The following is a 21,755-nucleotide window of genomic DNA, read 5'->3' as shown; positions in this document are numbered from 1 at the left end:
GGACCGACAAGTCGGAATGGAAATGGGGATACATAGGAATTGAAATGGCCACCGGGAAATTACGCTTTTTGCGGATGGAGCTGAGGTACTTGACAAAGCAGTCCCCCAGTCAATGGTGGATCTCAATAACGTAGAGGAGGCCACACTGGGCAGATCAGAGACAGTAGACGGCTCCAACAGATGTATATCTGAAGTGTTGCCTCACCTGGAAGGACTGTCTCGAGTTCTGAATAGAGGAGACAGAGGAAGGTGAATGGGCAGGTATAGTACTTCTACCACTTGCAGGGATAAGTGCCAGTAGGGAGATCAGTGGGGACGGATGAAATGACAAGGGACTGATGGAGGAAGTGATCCCTGTGAAGAGTGGGGTGAAGGGATGTAAAGACGTGTTTGGAGGTAGGGTCCCATCGAAGATGGTGGAGGTTGTGGAGAAAGACGTTTTGGATGTAGAGGCTCATGGGGTGATAGGTGAGGAAAAGGGGAACTCTATCCCTGTTGAGGAGGTGGGAAGACAAAGGACACCAGAAGTCTGGGAAATGGAGGAGATGCAGGTGAGGGCAACATTAATGCTGGAAGAGGGAAACCCCGTTCTTTAAAAAAGGAGGACATCTCTGATGTCCTGGTAAAGAAAGCCTCATTCTGGGAACAGGTGTGGCAGAGACAAAGGAACTGAGAAAAGAGAATGATATATTTACCGGAGGCAGGGTGGGAAAAGGTATTGTCAAGATAGTGGGAATCGGTGGGTTTATAAAAGACATCGGCAGACAGTTTGTCTCCAAAGATGGGGAGAAAGGGGAGAGAGGTGTCAGATATGAGCCAAATGAATTTAAGGGCAAGGTGAAAGCTGGAGACAAAATTGATGAAATTTACAGGGTCTGCATGGGTGAATGAAGCAGCACCAATGCAGTCATCAATGTAGCACAGAAAGGGTTAGGGAGCATCACAAGGGAAGGCATGGAACGTGAACATAGCGAATGAAAAGGCAGGTATAGCTGGGCCACATGCAGGTGCCCATGGCCACACCTTGAATTTGGAGAAGGTGGGAGAAACTTCTGAGGGTGAGAACCAGTTCCACCAGATGGAGGAGGGCAGTATTGGAGGGGAACTGGTCGGATTTTGCTTCAAGGCAGCGTTGGAATACTCTAGCCCTAAAGATAATATGTTGTGGTTGAAATGTTTTTGGAAATTGGGAAAATTGAGAGATTTATTTATTTAGAAATGCAGCCTGGAGCAGGCCCTTCCAGCCTCTCGAGCCGTACGGCCCAGCGACCCCTGATTTAACCCTAGCCCAATCACAGGGCAATTTACAACGATCAATTAACCCTCTAACTGGTACGTCTTTGGACTGTGGGAGGAAACTGGAGCACTTGGAGACAAACCCATGCATTCCAATGGGAGATGTACAGTCCCCATACAGAATACATTGGAATTGAACTTCAAACCCTGAGCTGGAATAGCGTGGTGCTCACCTCAACGCTACCGTGGCTCCCTATCTGAGGATTAGCCAGCAAACTGGATTTGGGGTTGAGAATGGGTCATGATCTTGATCCGTGGCTGACAGAATAGGCTGAGGAACATATAGCCTATTCCTGCACCTTTTCACGCTGCTGTTATATTTATTGGTTTCTAGACCCCCTTGATTCATGTTGACAAGTATTTTCACTTATAGATAAGCACGTGTGCTGTGAATCTAAAACAATCCAAAATATTAAGGTTAACATCTTGTTTTGGAAGCAGTGATCAGTTTTGTTTGGATCTTGCTTCAAGAGATCCAGAGATGGCCATTGACTTTGAAAACAGGCATTGGTACCCAAGAGTGCAGGGGAGCAAGGATCTGTGAGTAGTCTGACAGGGACTGACAGCGGATAAGGAAATGCCTGTCAGCAAATCTTCTATCCATGCTAGTATCTTTCCTGTAATACTATGGACACTTAACTTGTTAAGCAGCCTCATAGGCTGCATCTTGTCAAAGGCCTGCTGAAATTCCAAGTAAATGACATCCACTGACTGTCCTTTGTCTATCCTACCTGTTATTTCCTGAAAGAATTCCAACAGATTTTTAATGCACCTATCTAAGCAGCAAATCACGTGGCAGCAGCTCAATGCATAAAAATATGCAAACGTGGTCAAGGGCTGCAGTTGTTGTTCAGACCAAACATCAGAATGGGGAAGAAATATGATCTAAGTGACCTTGACTGTGGAATGATCATTGGTGCCAGACATGGTGGTTTGAGTATCTCAGAAACTGCTGATCTCCTGGAGTTTTCCACACACACAACAGTCTCTAGAGTTTATAGAAAATGGTGTGTAAAAAAAAATCCAGTGAGCTGCAGTTCTGTGGGTAAAAATTCCTTGTAAATGAGTGAGGTCAGAGGAAAATGGCCAGACTGGTTTAAGCTGACAGGAAAACGACGGTAATTCAAATAACCCATTACAACATTGGTGTGCAGAAGAGCACCTCTGAACACACAACACATTGAACGTTGAAGTAGATGGGCTAGAGGAGCAGAAGACCACACAGAGTTCCACTCCTGTCAGCTAAGAACAAGAAAATGTGGCTACAGTGGATCTATGACCCCCCCTTCCCCCCAACACTACATATTGATCTGTCATGTGCAAATACACCGTTGTCTCACCAAATCTGGGCAGTTAAAAATTGGAAAAACATTGCCTGGCCTGATGAATCTTGATTTCTGCTGTAACATGCAGATGGCAGGCCAGAATTTGGCATAAACAACATGAATCCATCCTGTTGTGTATAAGCACAACTACACATATATTAAATAAAAGCACGCACATGGGAGATAGCTGTAACTGGTGTGGGTGTGACAGAGAGAGAGAGAGAGAGAGAGAAATGCATATGCATAGATAACAGCACATGTGCAGACGACAGTAGTACTGTGCTGGGGTGGGGGGGTGGGGGAGTCATTGTTCTCAAAGAAATAGATCCATACATTACATATCCTGCCTTGTGTCAACAGTTCAATCTGGTGGTGGTGTAATGGTATGGGGAATGTTTTCTTGCACACATTAGGACCCTAAATACCAATTGAGCATCATTTAAATGAAACAGCCTAGTTGAGTATTGTTGCTGCCCATCTGCATCCCTTAAAGACCACAGTCTATCTATTTTCTAATGGTTACTTCTAGCAGGATAATATGCCATGTCAGAAAGCACACGTCAAAACAAGTTGGTTCATGACAATGAGTTCCGTGTACTTTAATGGCCTCCACTGTCACCAGATTTCAATCCAATTGAGCACCTCTGGGATGTAGCGGAACAGCAGATTTACAACATGACTGTGCAGCCAGCAAATCTGCAGCAACAATGCACGATGACAAGATGCTCGCATGTCAACATATACCAGAATCTCCAAGGAATGTTTCCAGCACCTTGTTTGTTGAATCCATGCCATGCAGAAGTCAGGCTGTTCTGAGAGCAAAGGGGGAGGGCTCCTACCCAGTACTAGAAAGGTGTACCTAATAAATTGGCCACTGAATGTACATTTTGGACACATGGAAGGAAGGGTAGAAAAATAGAGAAATAATCACAAGAGGAAATAAAATAATGAGACTACAAAAGCAAAATACTGGGGAAACAGAGTTAGTTTCATGAAAACAGATGAAAGATCATCCTGCAAAATATTGTTTCCTCTCTCACTGGCTGATCTGCTGAGTATTTTCACTATTTTTTTCTTATTTTAAAAAAAGTAATGCCCTCTCAGGTATATTATTACCACCATTATAAAGGTATTGCAAAATGTCAAGATGTCAAAAAACTAATCATAAATATCAATAATAATGTTGCAGTTATTATTAAAAGCGAGTAGCAAACCGTGGTTATATTGAAGCAACCATGCGTTTCAGCTATAACAGTCACGATGTCGTCCACACAATCTGCAAAACAAACCACAAATAAGTACAACGCGGGAAGACAAGAACAGCATTAACACCGAGGATCAGAAAAAGCAACATACCTAGATTTAAGATAAATTTTAGCCTTTCGGATATATCCACGTTCTGGAATAGTTTATGGCCCTGAATAAAACAATAAGCAGTAATGTTTTTAGCCAGACATATGATTTTTATTTACATAACATTTGTTAAATACAATTTGTCTGCAAATGATATTAAAGAGGTTCTGCCTTTTGCTTAGCATGAACTCCTGGTGTAACCTACTAATTTAGTCTTCACACTGCACCACATATGCTTCAGTTTCAATAGCTGTAGGCAGTGCAGTCAACTTTCAAAGAAGAATGCAGGAGGTTTTGATAGAAAATGGGCATATCAGCATATTGGTTGATCAAATGCAGATGTAGCTTAATGCAAATAAATCCATGCCACAAAATCTTATGTCACTGCACACTCCCAGACATTTTTTCAATTCCTCCTTTCCTTTTTCTGTCCTTCCCTTTCTTCCATGGACCACTGTCCTCTCCTATTATATTCTTTCTTCCTTGACTCCTTAGCTCTTCCACCTTTCACCTTCCAGCTTCTTACTTCACCCACGCTCCTCCTCCTCATCCACCTTCCCCCTCACCCATTAGCTTGTACTCCTTCCTCTCCTCCCATCTTTTTATTCTGGCTTCTGCCCCCTTCCTTTCCAGTCCTGATGAAGGGTCTCAGCCTGAAATAGCAACCATTTATTTCACTACATAGATGCTACCTGATTTGATCCTCCTGCATTTTGAGCATGTTGATCAAGATTTCCAGTGTCTGCAGAATAATATTTTTTAATTATTATATTAGGATCTGCATATGCAAGCTTCCAAATCGTAGTTGCCTATACCACCTTAGAGATAGAGACAGCAAGTAAGGTAAAGGAAATACTCATGGTGAGTCTGCACCTGGGAGGTTATAATTTAGATAGTCTGTACAGTTTGCAATAAAAAAAATACAAACCACATAGTGAACTTTCAAAGAATTCAGAAAGTTTTGATAGAAACAGATATCTTTGGATGGTGGGCAGATCAATAGCAGATGCCGTATAATGGAAAGAATCTATATTACAAAATAAATGGCGATTGGGTTATCTAGGCTCCCAACAGTCAAAGTTAGGGACTGACTTCAATTCACCTGAACGAAAGGTCTTTCCTGCCATAGGAGATCAATTAGTGAATAATAAATTTGGGAAATGAAGCTGGTAACAGCAGGTGGGATGAGGGATGGAATTAGAGACATGACTATGAAATCAGTAGTTTCAGATTTACACAACGTTTGACAAAGAATCTCCAGTTTATCTAAGATAATGCAATAAGACAGAGTCAGAACAATGATAAAATGTTAAAAGCTTAATTACATTGGTTTGAAAACAGAAAAACCATAAAAATAAGCGTTCCACCGAGCAGGCTGTACATGAAAAATACTACTGAAGCAAAGACTTTTAAGGCTGGAGGAAAAGCGATTTCTGGGGATACAGCTGCACTTGAAAGTAGCAAAACAGGTAGAAACAAATGAGATTCAAAGCATCTTCACAGATCCTCCTTTTGTGCAGATAGTGAAGGTGCTACATCTACTCCAAGAAGCTTTGTGGGAACATCTTTGAAGAGGAAGTTGTCCACTGTGGTATTCCACAGGGGTCAGAGTTGGGACCATTTCTCTTCGCATTATAGGTCAATGATTTGAATGACAGAATTCATGGCTTTGTGGCCAAATTTGTGAACGATACAAAAATAGGTGGAGGGACAGGCAGTGTCGAGAAAGCAGGCAGTCTGCAGAATGACAGACAGATTAGGAGAATGGTCAAAGAAGTGGCAGATAGAATATAGTGTAGGGACGTGTATGGTTATGTACTTTGGTTGAAGGAATAGGGAATAGAGGCATAGACTATTTTCTAAATGGTGATAAAATCGGGGAGGAGCTTAGGAGGATTAATGGCGTCTAACGGCAACTCCTTTGCTTGCATCTTCGGAAACAGCTCTATTTTCATCATTAATATCTCTATTTTCCCCTTTCAGGGTTCTTTTGAAGACCCTGACCTGGAGTTACACGCTGACTACTGTTCTTTGCGGGAATGGGACCCACTCTCAAGGTTTCACAAATAGCCATTGTTCAGCACACCAAGGGCTCAGTTTAAGAGCTTCACTCGCCTTCAGAGGACTGAGATCTTGTGGCTCTGGAGATGGGGGGGATCAAAGATCGGTGCCTCTGAAGGAGATCGGTGTGTTGTAGGAGACGGAAGATCTCTGGCTGTGTGCCCAGAGACCTGAGATCTTTGGGCACAGAGCTTGGAAAAAGTGACGCAACGTACTTTTAACATTGTAAACCAGTGAGTTGTTAGTTATATCTCCCCTCTCGCTGTGAAATGGAGACCTCTCTTTCTCCCTTACTAGGGAGAGAGAGAGAGCCTGTGGTATGTCGAATACCGGGTGAACAAGTAGTCTTTGGGGGTACTGCAAGTCTGTGTCTTTGCTGTTGCTTCACTCACGCTTGAGTGCTCGGTGGCCCGTGCCACTGCTTTTTTTTTGCCGGTGGGGGGAGGGGGGATTGTTGCTTGCTGTCGCTTACGCACAGGAGGGAGGGGAGTTCGGGAGGGACTTTGGGGTTCTAACATCTAACTGTCATTCATTCTTTGGGGCACTCCTCTATTTTCATGGATGGTTGCGAAGAAAAAGCATTTCAGGATGTATATTGCATACATAGGTATAAATTGTACCTTTGAAACCTTTGAGCTTAGAAATCAGAGATGCATAGGGACCTGGGGGGCCCTTATGCAGAATTCCCAGCTTGCATGTTGAGTCAGTGGTAAGGAAAACAAAAGCCAATGTTAGCATTCATTCCAAGAGAACTAGAGGGCATCACGGTAGCATAGCCATTAGTTCAACACTATTACAGATTGGGGAATCAAGAGTTTGCTGCCTTCCAGCACCTTCTTTAAGGAGTTTGCACATTATCCACATGACCGCATGAGTTTCCTTCCACAGTCCAAAATAGTACAGCTGAAGTAGGTTAATTAGTCATTGAAAATCATTCTGTGATTAGGCTAGAGTTAAACAGGTGAATTGCTATGTGGAATGGCTTGTTGAGCCAGATGTTTGTTTGTTTGCTTGCTTGGTAGGCAAGGATGTAATTCTGAGGCTTTTGAAGGCATTGGTCAGACTGCACATGTAGTATTTTGAGCAGCTTTGTGTCCCTTATCTAGCAAGGAATATGCTGGTATTGGAGAGGGTACAGAGGAGGTTCACGAGAATGAATCTGGGAATGACATGGTTAATGTATGAGAAACATTTGATGGCTCTAGGCCTGTACTCACCACAGTATAAAAAGATGAGGGAAGATCTCATTGAAACCTATTGAATAGTGAAAGCCTAGATAGAATAGATGTGGAGAGGATATTTCTTTTAGTAAGGGAGTCTAGGATCAGAGGCCAGAGCCTCAGAATAGAAGGACGTCCCTGTAGAACAGAGATGAGGAGAAATTTCTTTAGCCAGAGGGTGGTGAAACTAAGGAATTCAATGCCACAGATAGCTGCTGAGACAAGTTATTGAGTATATTTACAGCGAACGTTGATAGGTTATTAATTAGTGAGGGTGCCAGAGGTTACAAGGAGAAGGCAGGAGAATGGAATAATAAATCAGCCATGATGGAATGGTGAAGCAAACTCGATAGGCCGAATTGTCTAATTCTGGTCCCATGTCTTACAGTCTTAGAATGGCCTGCTGGAGGAAGTTGAAGTCTCTCAAGGGTACAGGTAGATGGGGATCACTATTGCCTGTAAGCTTATTGCTGGATTTGAGGTGTTCAATTATAAACACTTTTACCTGATGATAGCTGAAGGCTGAACTCATGCAATACACTAGAAGCAGTGATGATCTTCACTATTAATGCTGACTTTTTCAAAAGTTATTAACTCTTTGCCCCCCCCCAAACCCCAGATACTCGGTGATCTAAATTTTCCAGGTTGACATCATGGATATTTACAATCACCATGGATTTGGGAGTTGATGGTGCAGTGTGGTGTGGCTGGGACAACTTTTATGTTCCATACATTAAACACAAAGTCCATTGTCTTGTACAGATCAGTGAATAAGTTAATGGTGCTTTGAAGTCCATAAACTCATCAGAAGGTCCTATGATTTTTAGTTCACATATTTTATTGCACATATATTTTTGAAAATACATATTATAGCAATTACCAAAACAAATGCAGAAAAACAAAAGAGCAAATCTAGCATCTACAAACCTCAGAACAAACTGTCTAAGCTGGTTTACCACATGCGGTTTGAATACATCCACCATTTCATAACTGTTTTCATCACGATTAGTCTTTAATATTTACCACATGACTACTAGGTTGCCTTAGTTATATTCTTTCAAGAATCAAGGCTTCTGCTTCATATTTTTACTGTTCGTGTCTGCAACTTAGTATCCAGAATTCTTTTTGAATGCAATTGTCCAAGGTCAGTTCTTTCACATCATTATATGAGGTGGTTTACTGGGGGGAAATATCAGAAGTAAAAGCCATGAACAAGGAAAGAAGATTATGATGACTCCAAAATGTTTAATAAATTATATGTGAATTTTCTCTCCTGAGCAAATAACTAGATAAAGGACTATTCTGAAATCATGAGCTGAGAGAACGACGTCTTCGTCATGGGAACAAAAACTTTCTGGATGTATTCTGCGCACCATAGTTCCCTTGGAGATGTTGGATTGCATAGCGGTAGAGAGTATTTAAAAGAAGTGAGCAGGGGTAGTTGGGACATTCTGTGTACCACAGTTCCCAAGGAGACATTGGATCGCATGTAATCAGACTCCTGGCAAGGGCCAATAAAAAGAAGTTAGGTTTAAGCAGAGCAGCCATTGTGTGAATGGGCCAGTATGAGAGTGGGGAGTTCACGTTTTGGCTCACAGAGGCTTCGATAAGGAGAGGTGGAGGCTGTAGGTAGATTTTTTTTTCATTTAATTTTTCTTCCTTTCTTATTGCACATTCTGAACAGTGGGGACACCAGGCAGGATAATGGAATGCTCCTCTTGTGGGATGTGCGAAGGCAGGGAGACCTCCAATGTCCATAACAACTACACCAGCAAGAGTGCATCCAGCTGCAGCTTCTTTCAGATTGTGTTAAGGAATTAGAGCTAAAGCTGAATGAACTCTAGATCATTTGGGAGGCTGAAGGGTTGATCGACAGGTCATTCAGAGAGATAGTTACACCCAAGGTAGAGGGCACAGGTAACTGGGTGACCGTAGAATGGGAAAAGGGGCTAGGCGGCCAGTGCAGAGTACCCCTGTGGCTATTTCTATCAACAACAGGTCTATCACTTTGGATACTGTATGGGGGGGGGGGGCGGGAGCTCAGGTCTCTGGCACTGAGTCAGGCTCAGAAGGGAAGACAGGAGAAGAGGGAGCTGTAGAGATAGAGGATTCATTGGTTAGGGGAACAGACAGGAGGTTCTGTGCACAATAATGAGATTCCCGGATGGTATGTTGCCTCCTGGATGTCAGGGACAAGGACATTTTGGATCGTGTCCACAGCATTCTTAAATGGGAAGGTGAGCAGCCACAGGTCATGGTCAATGTTGGTACCAGTGATACAGGTAGGAAAGGTGACAAGGTTTTGCAAACTGAGTCAGGGAGTTATGTGCTGAGGACAGGACCTCTAGGGTTCTGATCTCAGGATTGCTATCTATGCCAGCTATTAGTGAGGCGAGAAATAGTGAAATCTTATAATTTATCAAATGGCTAAGCAGATGGTACACGGGGGAGGGCTTCAGATTTTTGGATCATTGGCCTCTCTTCCAGGGAAGGTGTGACCTGTACAGAAGGCACAGTTTGCACCTGAACTGGAAGGGGACTAATATCCTTGCAGGAAGGTTTGTCAATGCTGCGCAGGGTAGAGGGTGGTTAAAAAGAGCTACAGCAGGATGGGAACCAGAGTGTCAGAGCAGTCACACCCCTCAGCATCAGTGGCTCCACAGTGGAAAGAGTGAAAAACATCAAGTTCCTTGGGGTACAGATCTCGGACAATCTCACCTGGTCCAGGAACACCACTGGGATTGTGAAACAGGCCCAACAGAGATTGCACTTTCTGAGGAAGCTTAAACAAGCATCACTCCCCACTAACATCTTAACTACATTCTACAGAGGCGTGGTTGAGAGTGTGCTGACCTTTTGCATCACAACCTGGTACTCCAGCTGCAGTGCTATCGACAAAAAAGCCTTGCAGAGGGTGGTTAGGGGAGCAGAGAAGGTTATTGGGGTCTCCCTACCTTCTGTCCAAGACCTCTTTCAGAGTCGATGCCTCCAGAAGACACGATACATCATTAAAGACCCCTCACACCCTCTGCATGAACTGTTTGTTCTTCTGCCATCAGGGAAACGTTACAGGCGCATCAAAACTAAAACCACAAGGCTACTAAACAGCTTCCTCCCACAGGCAGTCAGACAGCTAAATAGCTGCTCTACCTGACATTGTTTTGGACACATAACTTGATTTTAACTGACACGTGGCTGTTGTGTTTTACTATTTATTGTTATGTTTATTATTTAGTGTTGCGTTTGTTATGTTATGATTGCACTGCTCCTGGGAAACGCTGTCTCATTCTGCCCTGCAGAGCTGATGTACGGTTAGAATGACAATAAAGTTTTTTGAATCTTGAATCTTTGAGATAGTGGAGTGGTTGTAAGAAAATAGGTTTTTAAGCTTACATATAAAGCCAGGAATTGAAAGATAGAGCATAGTGAGACTAATATTTTGAGTTGTGTATGTTTCAATGCAAGGAGTATTGTAACATAGAGCATGGATCAGCATGTGGAATTATGATATTGTAACCATTACTGAGACTTCGGTGCAGGAGGGACAGGACTGGCAGCTCATTGTTCCAGGGTTCCGTTGTTTTAGATGTGATAGAGTGGGAGAGATTAAAAGGGGAGGGGTAGCATTAGTACTCAGAGAAAATGTCATGGCAGTGCTCAGAGAGGACAGGCTGGACAGCTTATCTTCCGACAGCTTATCCACGAGCCAGGACCCTAAATTTGGGCCACTGGTACCATCTGGGGGGAATAATTCTTATAGTGATTTTTGGTAAGGTATACACCCCTAGTGCTAGAAAACATGTGATAACATTGCAGCGGTGGTAGCTTTCTATCAGCAGAACTGATATCATACCCAACAAGATGATTGTACAAGTCACTTCTTTGGTCATGAAACTTGAATCTTTCATGCTATCTGATGGAGTTACACTCCTGCAAGATTCTACAAGGAAGCACATTCATAGGAAACTGGAATCTGAGCTGGGCAATTCAGTAGATATATTTCCAGATGACAAATGAAAATTGTTAATGGTTCCTGAAAGTGTATCATTAAGGGACATTGTCTTGGAAAATCAAACTCTACAGAGGGAACTCAAAGTTTGGAGGGCCAAGGCAACCAATTTCAACAAGATCATAGATCAGACTTCATCAAATATCAGATCAATCATTAAACAGGAGATGACTGTGACTCCCTGGCCATTCCATCCATCTGATGTGAAAGTTTGTGCTCATACCTCCATACCGGATCAACTAGAGCGGCTTCTTGTTGGGCTGCTCACTGGAAATCCTGACACCAAGACTCAAACACAGAGGGTCACTGCATAGTCAGGACATAATATATACTGTGACATGTGGTCAACATAAACCACCAAAGCACCTTCTACTTCCTGATGTAGTAAAAACACTGACGAGTAACACTGAGCTCATCCAAACACTGAACAGGCTTGGGCGTGGGGTGTCTTATTCCCAACTTGGAAGAGAACGACACTGCTGTGTATCTCCAAAAGCTAGCAACAGCCTCCAACCAGAGAGTTGTACTTCCAGCCTCCATCATGCCTCCTGCCTTCACCAATCTTACATGGGGCAATATCGATAAGACTTGAGGAAACTCTCACCGGAAAGGGTACATCACATAGAGTCAATGGCATAGTGGTACAGGCCAATGTCTATGGACCACATTCTGCCAAGAGCTGAGCTTCCACACATCGAGAAACTGAAGCAGAGATCAGTCACCATTGAGGACCAAGAACTGGATTATATGTAGCAGGTGCACATGTGGGCCCACAGCCTCTCCCAACCAGGGAACACTGTGTCCAGGAAACCAAGGAAGCTGCTCTTCTTGCCTGCAAGAAGAACCTGGTGTGGACACTTGCAAGGCAAACAGATCCAGACAATCAGACAATCCCAAGCTGGGCTGGTTTTAATATCAACAGCAGGGACCAAGAACCAGTCTCACAAGATATTGTTGGGTATCTGCCAACCATCAATTCACCAGCCACAGAGATGACCACAGTATTTGAAATCCTGAACCAATCACAGCTAATCAGGAAGGAACTTCATTTAGAAACAATTGTGGTAGTCAGGGATCAAGTGCTCTATGCAAAAGCCACTGAAATTGCTTGGAAGCACAAAGAGCGCTTCTCCAACATTCTTCTTAGGATGGGGACATTCCATACCATATGTAATGCCTTAGCCATCCTAGGAAAGCGATTTCGGGATGCTGGTCTAAAGGACGTATGCATAGAGGCTGGAATTGTCGCAGAGGGGTCCATCAATGGAGTCCTTGATGGTAAACACTACAGTCGTGCTGTCAGGGTCCACAAGTACATCTATGAAGCACTGATGAGACTCGCGTGGGCAGAGTTCACACCATGGGTTGAGAACAACTTTCCAGAGAGGAGTGGGATGATCAAATCATTCTTAGACCATGTGAACGACATGGCCAGTGACTTGAACCAACAGAAGTTGAACAATCTGCTGCAAAGTCCACTCTTAGCTGAGCTGATAACCCTGTGGACAGACTTTCTGGAACACCTCTGTCACAACAATGGAGAGCTATCTGCATTCTAGATATCATATATTGACAAGGTAGAGAACGTGGTACTTGGGCTTCTGCGTGCCTCTCGTGAGGGAGACTGGGAGTTGCACCTCCATGCTGTAAGAACCATGATCCCATGGTGCTTTGCCAATGATAAGATGAATTATGCCAGGTACCTGTCCCCTTACTTTGCTCAGATGATGAACCTCCCAGAGAAGAATCCTTCTGTGTGTGAGGCCTTCAAGACAGGCCAATTCTCAGTGCAGCTGTCAAGTAACAACCCCTTTGGGCAGATCCCTGTGGACCAGGCTATTGAAGCCACAGTGAACAAAGACACACAGACTCCTGGAGGCACATCACAATTCAGCCTGAATGCTGGAGCTGTCAAGCGTTACTACATAACAGCTGAGCACCGCAGTGCATTCCTGGGACAGTTAGGGCAGATGGCGCAAGGCAACAAATCAGAGCTTTGTCATGTGGAGCTATAGTAGCCAAGAATCCAGAAAGATGAGGAAGCAGTTTCAGCAGTGGTTAGCCTCATACATGAATGGGTCAACCCATTTGCAGAGAAGCGGGATCTCATTAGCATCTCTATGGCAAAGGCAGTCCCCAAGGACATTGCCTCCGACCTGATGAAAGCATATGAGATCGGTGAGCAATGCCATGCAACCTTCAAGGATGAGCGACTAGAGGAAGAGCCACCAGCAAAGAAATTCCATGACCCAAGGAAAACCAACAAGCTGAAGACATTCAGTGATACGTGTACGAAGTGAAATCAAATAGGAGGACGATCATCTTGAAAGCAGACAGGTCTTTGTTTGGACGCATCATAGTGATGGCACAAGGGCACAGTCTACGTATGGAGGATATCCTTTCTCATCCCCTTGGACCATTGGCCTGGGCCCTGTCCACACCAGAAGGATTGCTGAGAAAGACAAATAAAGCTACTTTAGCCACAACCTTGCAGAAAAATGTAGCAGTAGAAGAGAAACTCCCAAGAAACTCTGCTACAGTGATTGATGGAATGAACTCGGTCCAAAGAGTGAAAGGTGATCAAGTTACTTTCAGAGATGTTGCCACAACAATTCTGGGCATGGATCTGAGGGAAGGCAGTCAGAGTAGCAGTATAAATGTTGTGTTCAACACATACAAGGAGAACTCTATCAAGAATAATGAAAGATCTCTACGGGGTGAAGAGACTGGTCATGAGTTGCAAGGTATCATAGGCACACAGATGGTGAGGTAGTGGAGGAGCTTCCTGTACAAAGTCAGTAACAAAAATAGCCTCATTAGCTTCATAGTCCATGAATGGAGGAAGGCGGAGTACAGAGCAAAGCTACGGCAGAAGATTCTGTATGCAACTGTGAATGACAGGTGTTACAGAATCACATCTCAAGACAGTGAGGAGGTGTCAGCTCTTCAGTGTCAACGAAAAGCAGATGGCCGCCTACTTCTCCATGCTGTCCATGCCAAAAGAGAGGGATACCAATCTGTAGTGATCTGTTCAGAAGACACAGATGTCTTTATCATGTCTTTAGCATTTTGTGACAAGATTGAGGCCCCATTGTTCCAGAAGTGTGGCACTAGGCTTGTAGACATCAGGAAGGTTGCTGCCACTGTTGGCATAGAGGTTTGTAGGGCTCTCACCGGGTTGCACGCATATACAGGATGTGACACTGTAAGCGCTTTTACAGGCAAAGGAAAGACAAGTGCCTTAAAACTTCTGACCAGCAACAGGCAAACTCAGGACACTCTTGGAGTTGGGTCAGGAATTGGACCTCTCCCCAGAACTGATGGACAAACTGGAGGCAATTACATGTCTCCATGCCAGATTGTTTCGTCTGGCATGGTTTACATATTATTATTTGATTGTTTGTGGTTTTGTATTGCTATGTTTGTACTCTGTTCTTGGTTGGTGCAGCTGTAACGAAACCCAATTTCCCTTGGGATCAATAAAGTATCTATCTATCTATGTCTCCTGTATGCTCTAAAAGCATCAACCACCAAGGTCAATGAGCTCAGGTATCACTTTTTCTGTGCCAAACAAGGTGAAATTGAAAGTCGTCAACTCCCACCATGCAAGGACTGCTTAACAAAACATGCACAGCGAGCAAACTACCAGGCTGGTACATGGAGAAGACCCACAAGTGCCAAGCCCTGTTGGCAGAGGATGGAAGATGGAGAGAGAAGAGGAAGCTGAACAGTTGGTGGTGTACTGCATGGAAGGCCAGCCAGCACCCGATGCCATCCTGGATCTACTGGCCTGTACCTGTCCAAAAAAATGTTCACTCTCAAGATGTATGTGTGTTGCGAATGGCCTCAGGTGTACTGACATGTGTAGTCTGGCAGACTGTGAGAACCAGGCATCCACCTCAGAGAGTGTGGAAAGTTCAGATGAAGATGGAGATGGAATGAACTTGGTCCAAAGAGTGAAAGGTGATCAAGTTACTTTCAGAGATGTTGCCACAACAATTCTGGGCATGGATCTGAGGGAAGGCAGTCAGAGTAGCAGAATAGATGTTGTGTTCAGCACATACAAGGAGAACTCTGTCAAGAATAGTGAAAGGTGTTTATGGGGTGAAGAGACTGGTCATGAATTGCAAGGTATCACAGGCACACAGTTGGTGAGGTAGTGGAGGAGCTTCCTGACCAAAGTCAGTAACAAAAATAGTCTCATTAGCTTCATAGTCCATGAATGGAGTTCTACTCCAGGGAGCACGAAGAGCAGAATCAAATATTGCTGTGATGATTGTATGCTCTAGTATCAACTGTTTGGCGACAATAAAGTATAAAGTATAAAGTAAAGATGTGGAAGACGTGGAAGACTTGGAAAATTATTATGATTATTAATAGGTTATGAAAGTATGGAAAACAAAGTATGGAAAGTAGTCTTTGAGTAAATATATACATTTTACAACCAAATGAGGCATAAGTTATGGCCGTGTGGAACCCCACATTTGAATTATTGTACTGTAATTCTATATGCTATGACAAAAGCTTAAGATTGTTTTGATTTGATACAACAATATAGAAAATATCATGACATTGACAAAACTCCAGAAATCTCTCCAAATGAAGTTTTTAACCTTTTGTGGGGTGGGGTAACATTTTCTGCTGTACTGATGTTAATATGGAATATATACAAAAAGTGATTATCTATTTGAATTCCTGAATAAACTCTCTACAAATCCATGTGATTATATGTGTCCTAGGGTTTTTACTGACCTTTCCAAAATAAACAACAGACAAATATTTTCCTAAAAATGAAATGATTCACTCTACTGAAATTGGGCACTGTACTGCGAGTACCACCAATGACATAGTTTTCAATGTAGAAATTTATAACAACATTTGATGAAAAGTGCTTGAACTCAGCTATCATTGTGGCAAATTGCAATGTTGAGGGATCACGGATGACAACATACCACTAGTTGAACATATATGTTGTACTTCATATTGGCCACTTTTCAGAAATGCTTATTTTAGGGTAGTGTTATAAAATGCATGATAGCACACATAAAGCTACCACTTGTGCAATGCTATCACATATTTTCCAACTCCAGAGATGCATACCTTGCCAAAAATCATTATAAGCATTATTCCCCTCAGATGGTACCGACCAACCCTACTGGTTCACGGATTATATGGATCCAACTATTTCCATCTGATGTTTTTCAGCTCATTTTTTCTAGCTGGTCCAGATCCTGCTGCGAGTTCTGATAGTCTTCCTCACTGTCCACTACACACCCAATCTTGGTGTCATCCGCAAATTTGCTGATCCAGTTAACCACATTAACATCCAGATCATTGATATAGATGACAAACAACAACAGACTCAGCACCAGTCTCTGCAGTACTCCACTAGTCACAGGCCTCCACTATCACTATCAGGATTCTACCAAAAAGCCAATGCCTAAATTAATTTACACTGAGCAACTGAACCTTTTTGACCAACCTCCCATGCAGGATCTTGTCAAATGCCTTGCTAAAGCCCATGTAGACAACATTCATTGCCTTGTCTTCATCAACTTTCCTGGTAACTTCCTCGAAAAACTCTATAAGATTAATTTGACAAAGTCTACTATGCACAATGCCATGTTACATATCCTTAATCAGTCCCTATCTATTCAAATACTTATATATCCATTCCCTTAGAATAGCTTCCAGTAACTTACTCACTGCTGATGTCAGGCCCACCGGCCTATAATTTCCTGGTTAATTTTTAGAACCTTTCTTAAACAATGGGACATTAGCTATCCTTCAGTATTTTCTATTTTATTTTATTGAATGAAATTAATAGCTCTAGGACTTATATCACATTCCTAGATCAACTGTACCCATTCTACAATAGCTCTTGAAATGCCAGTCTTGGTCTCCCAAGATGCTAGGGAACAGTGTATCCATCTAGGTCCTGGGAGCTTCTGTCAGTATGTCCAGGAAGTACATCCATTCTCTTAATTCTCATTTTTGGATCCAAGATATACGTATGTTTAATAATAGTTTAATATCAGATCTGCTGCTTCACTGGGGGGGGGGGGGGGTGGGCAGGCGTGGAAGCCCAGAACTTACATAGTAATGAATCAGTTGCATGAATAAGATGAGAGATGTGCTGCACTAACACCTGTATATTCTGCATGCTGAAGATCACCTCTATCAAATGCATTCCCCAGCACAAATTAAAAATTCAGCCTTACCTTCATCAGGATGTATAATGAAAGATTAGTTTGGACAGAATATTCCAGTTACTGAGCCACAGTCAATTCCAGTGCCTATAATTTTAATACTTTAATCTGCCAAAAGGATTGGTTGGGCTCAAATAGTCATGTTTATTGTACAGTTTGTACCACTAAAAGATATGTTAATCACAACATACAGTTGGCGAGTTTACAAAGAGAGTTCTGCCACATACCACACAAAGTTCAAGGAGCATCACACCAAGAGACCACACATCGACTTTGGGACCTGAGCGTAATGAACTCTCACTTTTTGTGTGATCACAGGGCTTCGGCAGTCCTTGAGCGATAACTTCAGGCGCCAAGTAGGAAGGATACCTGAAAATAACCCATAAATATCCATATAGTTAATCTGTCAGTTAGTTGATTTGTAAGGCAAGACTTCTTGCCCAAAGACACTCAAAGTGTTCCTTTAGTTCTCCATCAAACAGTTGCTAAACTTTATAAATTGCTATCTAAAATTATATTGATTCAAGATCAAGAATCATGATTGTTTAATGTAATTTCCAGTACACAAGTGTAAAGGAGAATGTAATAATTGTACTCCAGATCCAATGCAGCACAAAAAAACACAATAAGGTAGAGATCACAATAATAAAAAAACATAATGACTATAAACACATAAGATAGCTTATATGCGTAGATTGATTGTATGTCCATAAATGACACTAAGTGCAGAAGTGTGACTCTGACAATAAATGATAAAATAGTGGTGGTGGGGGGTGAGGAGGGGTGGGTTAGTGAACAGCCTTACTGCTTGGGGAAAATAATTGTTTTTGAGTCTGGTGGTTCCAGCGTGGATGCTATATGGACTCCACACCAGGATATGCGTGTATTTGCCCAAATCCAAGTTTAACTACTTAAACTATTAATGAGAGACTGCAATTGCTGTGATTCAAACATAATTCTTTGAATCAGGTTCTATTCAGTCCATCCCAAGTACTCGTTTAGTAACAACCTTTTATACCAGACATGTAAAAATAAAATGAACACTGACCAGACATGTAGGCACAAGTATGGGCTCTCAGTTCAACCTTGCATGTCTTACAATCCTCAGGTTCAGATGTTATTACGCAAACATGGCTGTGTGTTCATTGTTGGTTTTTGTTCCAAATGTGCTCATGAAATTCTTTTCATGTTTTTCTCATTTTACTTTACAAAAAAGACGATAGACAACACAAAGTGAATGAAGGGCTTTAAACATAGCCAATATCATAAAGTTGAAAAACTAATTTGGATGTAGCAATGTTCTATAAACAGCTGTATGTCAAAAAGCCAGAATATGAATTTTGGTTATTCTTCACCAGGGCAACATGAAATACCTACAAGCTACCAGGAACTCAATTTAAAAAGTATCTTATTTAAAAGAGGGCACCCTTCAGTGAATCATCCCCTCAGATCTGCACAATAATTCCAGCCTGGTATAGGCAATCAGATCTCTGATGTGGGATTTAACTTTATAACCTATCAAGAATCCAAATGAGAGAAGATCTGCTGATATCGGCTGGTGGGCTGAAAAAGTCCTGTACATTCATTCTTTCCCAAAGGGCAAGGAAGTAGTATCTGCTCCTGTCATTAACCACCATGGATAGGTTCTAACCTATGTTGGAAAGTGTATGGTCATGCACTTTAGCAGAAGAAATAAACGGGCAGACTATTATTTAAATGGGGAGAGAATTCAAAGTTCTGAGATGCAACGGGACTTGGGAGTCCTCGTGCAGGGTACCCTTAAGGTTAACCTCCAGGTTGAGTCGGTGGTGAAGAAGGCGAATGTAATGTTGGCATTCATTTCTAGAGGAATAGAGTATAGGAGCAGGGATGTGATGTTGAGGCTCTATAAGGCACTGGTGAGACCACCCTTGGAGTACTTGTGGGCAATTTTGGTCTCCTTATTTAAGAAAGGATGTGCTGACGTTGGAGAGGGTACAGAGAAGATTCACTAGAATGATTCCGGGAATGAGAGGGTTAACATACGAGGAACGTTTGTCCGCTCTTGGACTGTATTCTTTGGAGTTTAGAAGAATCAGGGGAGACCTCATAGAAACATTTCGAATGTTAAAAGGCATGGACAGAGTGGATGTGGCAAAGTTGTTTCCCATGATGGGGGAGTCTAGTACGAGAGGGCATGACTTAAGGATTGAAGAGTGCCCATTCAGAACAGAAATGCGAAGAAATTTTTTTAGCCAGAGGGTGGTGAATCTATGGAATTTGTTGCCACGGGCGGAAGTGAAGGCCAAGTCATTGGGTGTATTTAAGGCAGAGATTGATAAGTATCTGAGTAGCCAGGGCATCAAAGGTTATGGTGAGAAGGCAGGGGAGTGGGACTAAATGGGAGAATGGATCAGCTCATGATAAAATGGCAGAGCAGACTCAATGGGCCGAATGGCCGACCTGCTCCTCTGTCTTATGGTCTTATGATCTAACCCTCAGAATTCTCCTTGTGTTCTTACCCAATAGGGAAGTCAACATCAGTGTTGTATCCAGTCATGTGATATAGACCAAACTTGCCAAGCTTAATGTGACCCTGTAAGCATAAAAAACGCATATTAAAACCAAGTTCTCAGTGCAACATGCCACATAAACAAGATCATTTATTCCATATACAGTTCACCATCTGGATAAAAACAATTGCCCCTCAGGTTCCCATTAAATTTCTCCCCTCTTACCTTAAATCTAAGCCTCTAGTCCTTGGTTTCCCAACCCTGGGCAAATTTACACGATCTATGCCCCTCACGATTTTATACAGCTATATAAGATCACCCCTTATTCTCCGACCTATGCTCCAATGACTGTCGTACCAGCCTGCTCAAACTCTCTCTTCCAGTCATTCGAGTCCTGGCAATATGCTCTTGGCTCTCCTCTGAATTCTTTCCAGCTTAATGGATTCTTTTCTATAGCCAGGTGACCAGCACTTAATACAATATTCCAAACGCAGCGCCATGAACGTATCATACAATTCTCCTATGTTCATTGAGAGAAGACACAGCAAATTCTTTACTTTGTTCTTTAACCAGAATGCTTACTGAGTAAATTGACATTCTTTCACAGTGTGCTGGACGCCATTTGCCTTGCCCCACCTTCATCTTATTGCATGGTCAGTGCTGATTTTAAACAGTTTGTGTAGTTTCCTTACATCAAAGTAATGCCCACATTAAAATCATACTTGAAGTGTTCTGTCAGCTTATACTTAACAAGGCTTATGTTACAAACCACCGAAAATGGAAAAGCACTGAATACAATGGAAATGAATGAGAGATACGAGTACAAGTTAAAGCTGATACTGTACTCTCTTGAAAAATTATTACAAAACACAAATTTCTCTCCATGATCACATGATGACACAACACAATTGATCACAAGGGAATGCTGAACTTGGCTAATTCTTGAGGCCAAAAACATATTCTAAAACTTGCTGCCTAGTAGATTCTGCATACTGCAAAACCTGCATATAGTGTCCCCAAAATTGGCTATCTTGAAACCTGCTTCTGTGACAATAAAGCTCCTAAAATCCGCTCTGTTGTCACTGATAATCTCAAAATTTTCTCTTGTCTCAGGACACTTCAAAATCTAGGGTCATCCCCATACCTGATCCTTAGGTTAGGTCACTCTAGAATGTGACTACAATCTTAAGAACTACTCCAAAATGTAGCACAACCGAGCTTTCATAATCTTAACATCCAAATATCATTAAAGTCACAAGTCAGTTGGTCTTCCGTGGCTCTAACAAATCGGTATTAATGAGAGATCTTAATTATTGCACAGGATAAGCATCCAGCCATACTCCACTAATTTATCACCCTCGGGCTTTTGGCTGTGCCACACCAACATATTTTCTGAACAACCAGATAGATGTTACTTCTATTAGTACCCAACTGCACTTTAATTTCACTATTTTTACATCTTATGCAGTAGATAATATACTTACCAATGAACCCACTAAGTTCAAATTCAAGCACACTGGGTGCTAACACCAGCCACACATCTACTCACATCCCTGACTCCAAACCCAGCTCCAGCTGCACATCTGGATTATAGTTTCGACCCCAGTGGTATCCTACATCCACCTACACTATGGCTCATATTCTGAGATCAGCTTATATTTATTTCTCACAATTACACTGAAACATCGTGAAATGCAACATTTGTGTCAATGACCAACAGAGCCCGAGGGCGTGCTGGGGTTAGCCCGCGAGTGTCGCCACACTTCCGACGTCAAGGTAGCATGCCCTCA

General features: G+C 42.5%; 1 protein-coding gene across 2 annotated transcripts in view; it reads right to left on the bottom strand.

The window, feature by feature from the left end:
* Positions 1–21,755, bottom strand: part of tbck (TBC1 domain containing kinase) — a 248,987-nt gene that overhangs the window by 178,552 nt on the left and 48,680 nt on the right. For both annotated transcript variants that reach the window (XM_063046811.1, XM_063046812.1), the window contains 4 exons: positions 19,975–20,048; positions 17,701–17,842; positions 3,978–4,038; positions 3,836–3,897 (listed from right to left, as the gene is read on the bottom strand). In XM_063046811.1, coding sequence (XP_062902881.1) covers positions 3,836–3,897; positions 3,978–4,038; positions 17,701–17,842; positions 19,975–20,048 — 339 coding nt within the window. The remainder of the gene's footprint in view (positions 1–3,835; positions 3,898–3,977; positions 4,039–17,700; positions 17,843–19,974; positions 20,049–21,755) is intronic.

The sequence above is a fragment of the Mobula hypostoma genome, chromosome 4 (genome assembly GCF_963921235.1).
Source record: "Mobula hypostoma chromosome 4, sMobHyp1.1, whole genome shotgun sequence".
NCBI lineage: Eukaryota > Metazoa > Chordata > Chondrichthyes > Myliobatiformes > Myliobatidae > Mobula > Mobula hypostoma.
This window is presented reverse-complemented; position numbering and strand designations above follow the sequence as displayed.